The following is an 8,630-nucleotide window of genomic DNA, read 5'->3' as shown; positions in this document are numbered from 1 at the left end:
CCATAGAAGTTTATAATGATAACAATAATGTTGATTTATAAAATTTTGATGTGTCTCATTCCATTTCTCATAAATCCAAAAAAATCTGTACACAATCATTATAACATATTTATATGGTGCTTAGTTTTTTCGGTGTGAAACTCTGACATGTCTTAAAAGTGTGATGGTTCTCATTCCATTTCTCATAAATCCAAACCATCTGTACAAAATCACTGTGAACATCTTTATATGGTGCTCAGTTTTTTTTTACAGTATGAACTCTGAAATGTGTTAAATTTATTTATGTTTCTCATCCCATTTCTTATAAAGCCAAACAATCTGTACGCAACCATCCTAACATCTTTGTATGGTGCTTAGTTTTTTCTAGTGTGAATCTTGATATGTCTTAAAATTTTGATGGTCCTCATTCCATTTCTCATAATAATAATACATACAATTAACACATAATACATTTCACAATAGTGGCCATATAAAATTCAAAACAGTTAACCATTTAAAGTAATTCACTAACCACTTAACTAACTTAGGGATACCAAATTTCCATATGTATCTTATTTATTATAATGCATTACATTTTTTTATAAAAAAAAAAATATTTCATGCTATACTCAATGTAAACTAGCTAATATACCATTCAAGACAAGCTTGTTCGCGAGAGTATATTTGCAAATATTCAACGTTGATTTCAAAGATTTGACAGCGAGGATATTTCTTTCACAAATTGCAATTGCTATATCAAGTAAATACATATATTATGTAAATTCAATAACAAGGTAAATTTAACATTTATTTCTAAGATTCAAGCTTGTAACTTTCTCCAATCACAACTTGCTGGAATGTTTAGCCTTCAAAGTAGCAAGCCTAGTGGGTTTAGTGAGAGCAATGCTAGTTGAGCATATATGCTCTATGTATTGTTTGCGTGACTTGAACCCACGTGCTTTCAAGTCCTTTGGCGTGATTTTGGTCCTTTTAACCATAGCATCAACATTTATCTTTTTTGTTTTCTGTGGAAATTAAAACATTATCAATAAATATCAAAATCCACATAGATATAATGAAAATATGCGGACCATGTAACGAATATGAAAAGACAATGCATTGACTAGCTATCAACAAATATCAAAATCTATATAGATATAATGAGAATATGGGGAACATGTAACGAATATGAAAAGAAAATGCATTAACTAGTCATAAAAATATATGTCAATGTTATTATGAGCTAAGATATGTAGTATATAACTTACCTCTCTTAATTTATCTTGAAGTCTAGGTGAATGCCGCAATGGTTGAGGAGAATGTGATTTTTGGTGAGTATCGTGTCCACCATCATACATGTGCAAAGGTGTTTTGGGAAATGTATATTCATTACTCTGAACATTAGATTATACATAGATATAAGTATGAATCAAATAAAATTAAATGTAAAAATATGCTAAATTTACAAGAGTATAAATAGCTTACCTTGCATTGTGACATTGGACGTGAAGATGGTTCTAGCATTTGAACCATTTCATTTCCATTCTTCTTAAGACTTCGACAAGGGGTTTTCATAGATTGTGATGGTTCCAAAGGGAAAACCTGCACCATAAATAAGAAATAACACACACACACATAATCAAAACAAATCAAGGATAACGATATATAATACAAAACATCCATTTCTCATCCCATCATTATGGTAAAACATAACAATTTATATATTAATGTTTTTAGTGGAATAGGTTATATGGATTAAAAACTTACTGGCCCAATAACCCCTTGAAAACCTTGAAATCTAGGTGAGCGGCGTAATAGTTGGTGGGTTGAACTTGGGGAATTTTGTTGATTCGGCTACGCATATCAATAACAATGAGTATAATCAATATAAATATTATTTAATGTTAAAATGTCTAAAAAATTAATATACGCAAAAAAATGGACTCAACTGTGTTCTCATTGTCTTGATTAGTTTCATCAAAGTTTAATATATAGTTGTGCCCATCTAATCTTTCTTCCCCCACATCATCAGGAACCCCAGTCCTTGCTTTCTCTTTTAAAGCAATGTCTATGCGCTTCATTGTCTCCATACGTCTACGAGGTAGACTTTGATCCCAACGTTGAATTTTTTCACAAATCCTTTGCTTTGAAGTATCATTAAGCTGATCAAATGTAACAACTGACTGTGAAAACAAGTTTCAATGAATTTAGTCCACAACAATAAATTAATACTAATAAAAAACATATACAGATAAATACTAATAAATACTTACAGCTGAAAGAATTTCATCATTGACAATATTAATAAAAAAGCATATACAAATAAATACTAATAAATACTTACAGCTGAAAGAATTTCTTCATTAACAAATCTTTTATATGCTTGTTGTCGTGCACGACATAGCCTTGCATCTAAATCATATTGTATTTTGGCATTTTGCCTTTTTACTACACTTGTAGATTTAACCGCCCATGTAGCATTTGCATCTCTTACTCGACCTCTTTGACGTGGAGGAATTGGTGGGAGATTGTGGTTGGTAGCCCGATGATGATTAAGGCTAGATAGCTTAGATCGACTCAAGTTCCCCGCACAATCACCAACAAGACAAATGAACAATTGCTTGGTGCCTTTGATAGTTACCTCCCATTCATGTCTATTGTCCTCCATTCGTATATGGCCGCTGGTCCTGGTCCTGGTTATTACGAAATTTTAGTGGACTGAGCAACTGGTACAACAAACATGTTTTTCTATTATTATTTAAGAACACGTTTGAAACAGAATTAGGCTCAGAGCATAGTAAACTGTTTAGGAAGAAGTCGCTGCCTTTTGTGAGTGGCCCAACATGTCAACATGGTTTTATACTGTCATTTGTTTAAGAATTTTTTTGAAACATAATTAGAACATCATATCCAACAGAAGCATGGAAAGTATAAAACAAATCATTTTCAGCTTTGGCGAATGCCTATTGTTAATTAATAATGGCAGCAATGACCTGCTCCAGTTAGAACCGTTGTGATACTGTTTTGAGTTAAAAACTTCGAGTGAGTGATTAAAAACTTCGAGTGAGTGAGTATCAACTAACCATTAACGCGTATGCTATAAAATCACAAAACCGCGTCAATTGCTTTAACACGTATGCTATTATAAAATCACAAAACCACCTTCATTGATCTGAATTGCTGTAAAAGCACAAAAGCACAAATCTGCCCAGATTGCTCTGAATTTTGTATATCGCCCATTTAAGCTATAAAAGCACAAAACCATTTAGACGGTTCTGAATTTTGTATACCGCCAATTTAAGCTATAAAAGCTCAAAACAGCTTGGATTGTCTGAATTTTGTATACTGCCCATTTAAACTACAAAAGCAGAAAACCGCTTGCTCTGAATTTTGTTTACCGCCTAATTTTTTTTCTAGTAACTTCGAGATGCGATGCAATGACGGCGGATTTGAAGATGCAACAAAATTCTTAAAGTGAATTTTATGAAAAAGCGGACATGAGAAGGAATTAGAACTTGGAGTGAGATTGTTGCCGTTTGAAAGTAGTGGTATAAAACATTTTTGGAGAGCAAACATTGTTACTAGTGGCAGTTTCGTCTCATCTTCTTCTGTATTGTGCTGTACCCTACAATATTTTGGCTTCTTTTTGCGTTATTTGTTTAATACATCGCATGGCCATGCATCTTCGTTTAATACAGCGGTTCTAACTTTTATGTTGCAGTATTCCAGTTTTCTTTGCGGGTCAAAACTTATTTGTTTATTTACTGGTCATGCATTTCATGTGCAAAGCAGATAACCTGTAACACGTTTTATTATTTGCATAATTAAAATTCCATGATAAAGTACCCAAGAAGCATAATAATTCATTTATTTCATTGAGTAAAGGAGAGTAATGGTCATTACAATGTCATCGCCATTGCTATTCACTGTGTAGCTAACATATCAGAGGGATTTCCTTTCCAAGGTCATAAATATAAATACAGAAATATAAATACAACAGCGATTTTATTGATGAGAAGCAGTGTTTCGTTTGCAAGACGGCAACAGAATGAAACCATCGAATGACTTAATAAATAGACTTAAAAAGAATGAAACCAAACGTTACCCGTGATCACCAATCTGCTCTGCTGCCGTGTTCTTCTTCGCTCTTCGCTGGTTGCAGGGGGTTGCAGGGACTGAAATCTGAAGAGCGAATGGAGTTTATGGATCCGGGCATGTTGATGCGTGGGTAAACGTAAACGGCGGAGACGGCGGAGAGTTTAAGTGCATTAATGGACGGTTGGTGCACTGGCCATTATGTCTCAAACCGGAGGCGGGCCGGCACCGGAGGCAGGGCAGGAACGGACAGAGGCGGGCAGGAACGGACATTCCCGGATAGTTCATGAATCGATGTATGGCATCCATGGATGAGATGGGCTCTCCCGGTTACGTGGACTATAGCATTAATGATGCTATAGTCCATGAAATAGCACTTGCCCCATCTCGGCCACTCACCTCCATTTAAGAAACCACCACCGCAATAAGTAACGCGGGATTTTACTTTCAGATTAATGCGCGCGCTCAAATTACGAAATGGGTATTCTATATATCTGAATCGTTGGATTTTACTTTCTGATTAACGCGCTTTGGTTAAAGCATAGAAGTAGCCGTTTTAAAAAAACGATGAAATCATACTATTTTATAAAATTAAACTAAATTCATTAATAAAATGTTATTCATTCGCATGTTAGATAGAAAATTTGGATAATCATAGATGGCCATATATAAAGTAATCAAAAAGCACGAAAGAACACAAACGTGGCAATATATCAAGCATTCAAAAAGCACGAAAGAATACAAATGAAAAGGAACAACCCACACGAGAGTACATGAAATTTCAGGATACTTATAGGGCGAGGGATGGGTTTCCTGTAATAGTAAAAAAGAAGGAATTAGTAGAGTGGAGTGACTGGTAACAAAATATGCATGGCCATTGGTTGTGTGGGATTCTATCCCTATGGAGAAAACACTCGCAGTAAGTTTTAGATTCTGCAATATCTATTCGCCATGAACACGACAAAAAAGTATATTTCTTAGATAGTCAAATATCATTTTCACATACAATGTTACCGGTAAGTTCAGTTAGGTCACAATTTAAAATAAAATAAGATAAAAAACAAAACAATTTAATATAAAACAAAAACGAGCCACTTGCAGAGAAACCCCTGTTCTGAAAACTCCAATTAAAGAAAGAAAAACTCAGGAAAACTCTTTTCCTTTCCCTTAGGAGCGTACAGTAATTGAATTGACTAAATCCCCAAGGTTCTTCATGATATGCCAAGCCATGGGTCAAGAAGGAAGAACGTGACAGGAGTTAGGCATTCATTAGGATGACGATTCAAGTGTGAAACCACCAATGAGAAAGGGAGTTTCCAAAACAATTAGGAGGGGGTCGCACTCACCATTCAGAAATTATCACTTTCAACGTAGATACAGATCAAACAAACCTTCAACATAGATACAATACCTAATCAAACAAAGATAAGATGGGTTTTCTCGATTAAGATACATAGAATTAGCAGAATTCCTGTTTTCTAAAAAATATGTTACATATGGGAGATTTCAGTCGTTGCCCTGCTCACCATTAAAGACCTGTTAAAAACCCTACATGATTATCTAACCATTAGAAATTCCAGAAAAAATAAATAAATAAAAAAATAAAAATTTACATTTAAGTTGGAAGTGTTCGATGAAACTGACAAGTACCAATGAGTATAGTTGGAGTAGAGGAAGATAGAACCAGAAGACTACAACAAACAACCGTGCAACTCAAAAAAACACTTATAACAAGGCAAACTCATGAGACAAAAAAATAATGAAAAAAATCGGTAAGGACTAAGTGATGATGTTATTGAAAAGAAAAACAATACGTGTACCTGAAACAAAAGTCCGTTGAACTCATCGCCAGTTAGCATTTTTAAGCCTGTTGCGCACATTCCAACTCTTTGCAGAGAGAAACCTAATGGTGATAGAGTTTTTGCTGAAGAAAGACCTTGACTTCAAGCCATGACATCAAAACATGAACAAACCATAAGCATAATTGTAAAGATAAGGTAAGATAAGATAATTGTATTTATGTCCGACTAATGACCACAAAGTAGGTCAAAGGGACTATTGACTACAATGATGTATATACAAAGCGGGAGAACCATATGGTCTCCTATAAAAGATAACGGTCCCTAATCTTTATCAAGTCTACAAAGCCCTAGACACGATGCAAGAATGAAACCAATCTGAAGACCATCTCAAGCCGAAAGGGATGAGCTCCAAACACTGCAAGGATGATGTGTTGTGGTATTGTCAGTTTTCACCTAATGATGTGGCAGAGAAGAAGAATCTGGACTCTCTCAGCTGAAGCCTAATCTGACTCAATTAAAGACGGTCCCCAAACCCTCTGAGCCATATAGAACAGTGGGACGGATCAAGGTGTCCATGAGGCTCATCTTGGACGAGATGTTATGGAAGTGATGTCAAAAGCATGTCTCTCGAGAAGGGCCAAGGATCCATACCTTTAGTTGATACGAGGCTGAAGCGTTGGTAGCAAACTGAAGCGGGGGCCTGAGAATTGCATCCTGAAGTAAGTATATGTGCTGGTGATCTCAATCTCCTCCCCTCTGAATAAAAAGTGAAGGTATGAGGTTTTCTTCACCCCATTGAAGATCATAACCTTGATTTTACCCAGGTGGACTGTCAACTATCGATGATCACAAAACCAAGCTAAGGCATCCAGTTGCCTTTGTAATCCTTTTGGGGATGAGGAGTCGAGGACCATGTCATTAGCAAAGAGTAAAATAGATATCAAAACTTGGTGAAGAAGGCAACCATCAATGTCCTGGATATGCTCGTGTAAAAATGCTTCCAACTCATCAATATAGATCCCAAACAGTGTAGGGGATAGTGGACAGCATTGTTTAACCCCAATAGTGCTTTGGATGAAATCAGACACCCCATGGGTTGCGTGAAGACAACCAAGAACAGACTCATATAGGCACATAATAGCAGTCAATAGGGTTGCATAGATGCCAATATCTCTGAGTCTCTGGAGCAAGACCTCCTTGGAACAGAGTCAAAATATTTCTGGAAGTCTACGAAATAACAATAGACTTTCGAAGAGCGGTGTCATGCCTCCTCAATCAAGCCGCGAAGGGTGAAGATGTGGTCAATGGTCTGATGACTTGGTCGAAACCCTTCCTGTCCCCTAGCTTTGAGTTGTCTCTCCACAAGGTCACTAGAAAGCTTCCTATGTAGAATAGTAGCATACAAATTTGAGAATGTGTGGCCCATCATGATCGTTCTGTAGTTATTGGGATTTGAGCAAGAACCTGATTTGTGGATTAGATGGATGATGTGGTGTGATCATGTCGATGGAAAACCTTCACATACTACATGGTTGAAGAGATCAACCAAGTAGTTAACCAAAGCACGGAAACCAAGCTTAAAGAACTCTGCTTGGTAGCCTTCCTCATTAGCTGCTTTGTTGTTGTTCATCACCCAAATGGCCTCTCTAATATCTCTATCTGAGAATAGGTAACAGGAAGAGGGTGGGGAGGCAACATGAATTTGGGTCTGCTTGGGAATATTATAAAGGTTGGAAGTGTGAGAGAACATGGATGTAGGGTCGAGGTCAGGTGGAAGAGGGGAGCATCGAGGAATGATGGTACACCAAAATTGTTTAGGGTAGTGGGCAAGGAGACGAGAAAGTTCTCGTCTTCTATGAGAGACAAAGATTCGTTTCTTGTGACGAAGGAGACGAAAATAAGAAGCTTTGAGGTCGGAGTAGAAGGGTTGAGAGTGGATGAAAGCATATCGAAGTTCTCGATGTAGAGTCTTGCATTCTTCATCGTACCATTTGTTCATGGGGCAAGATCCAACTTTAGGGGAGATGGAAGTGGAACGAGTGGAGCAGGGGAAGGATTTGAGTGTTGCTTCCCAAGTGGAAAACGAAAGACAGGTGTATTAAGTGGAAGAAAAATCAAGCAAGGAGAATTGGGTCATCGATGGGAGCATCTTGCATAGGGTAGAGGAGAAGATGGCAAGGTCTCCTTCATCAAATCGGAAGGTAGTTCGAGGTGGGCCCTGAGGGGAGGGATGGGCTAGAACTGGAGGGTTAAACCAGAGAGAGAAGGAAATAAGTGCATGATCAGCAAGGGGGATGGGGGAGACTGAGAAATGACGAATAAAAGGGAGTTATTTATGGATATCAAGTACATAATCAACTACACTCGCACCCCTGCCATATGGTCGGCATGTGAAAAAGAGATAGTCTGGGAAGCAAGGGAGACAATTTAGAATCAACAAATCCTAGGATTCCCCCAACTACAATATATGCTTACCATAAAATGTAGTGGGCCCCAAAGCACTGTATGACATTCGGTGAAGCCCTACAAAATATGGATCTATCCCTTGGGTACAAAATACATCCTTTGATCGATCGTGGAGAGGGATATGGAGATCTCTAGTGTGAGCATTGAATTCACCTAGGAGGATGACTTCCCCACTAGCAGAGTATTAGGTGATGTCGATGTACAAGTCTATAAAGGGGTCCCCATTTGAGCCGTTATGGATGGAAAATGGTGAAGAGGCTGGGGGGAAGTAAAAAACTGCAATGTATA

The 8,630-nt window shown here is 37.2% G+C and overlaps 1 protein-coding gene across 1 annotated transcript; it reads right to left on the bottom strand.

Moving 5' to 3' along the window:
• Nucleotides 1-1,892: 1,892 nt before the first annotated feature.
• LOC149205845 (uncharacterized) lies at nt 1,893-2,647 on the bottom strand. Its single transcript, XM_089397524.1, has 2 exons — nt 2,324-2,647; nt 1,893-2,162 (listed from the first exon to the last, which is right to left on the bottom strand). The coding sequence occupies exons 1-2, from the start codon at nt 2,645-2,647 to the stop codon at nt 1,893-1,895; spliced, it is 594 nt and encodes a 197-aa protein (XP_089253650.1).
• Nucleotides 2,648-8,630: the final 5,983 nt, after the last annotated feature.

This window comes from Pinus tabuliformis, chromosome 1_2 (assembly GCF_031772625.1).
Source record: "Pinus tabuliformis cultivar Carrire ecotype Pingquan chromosome 1_2, CPIR1, whole genome shotgun sequence".
NCBI classification, from domain to species: Eukaryota; Viridiplantae; Streptophyta; class Pinopsida; order Pinales; family Pinaceae; genus Pinus; species Pinus tabuliformis.
This window is presented reverse-complemented; position numbering and strand designations above follow the sequence as displayed.

Coding starts and splice junctions, on each gene's coding strand:
- LOC149205845 (XM_089397524.1), bottom strand. CDS start 2,647: ATGGAGGACAATAGACATGAATGGGAGGTAACTATCAAAGGCACCAAG. Junction 2,163..2,323: donor ATGAAGAAATTCTTTCAGCT/GTAAGTATTTAT, acceptor TTGTTTTCACAG/TCAGTTGTTACATTTGATCA.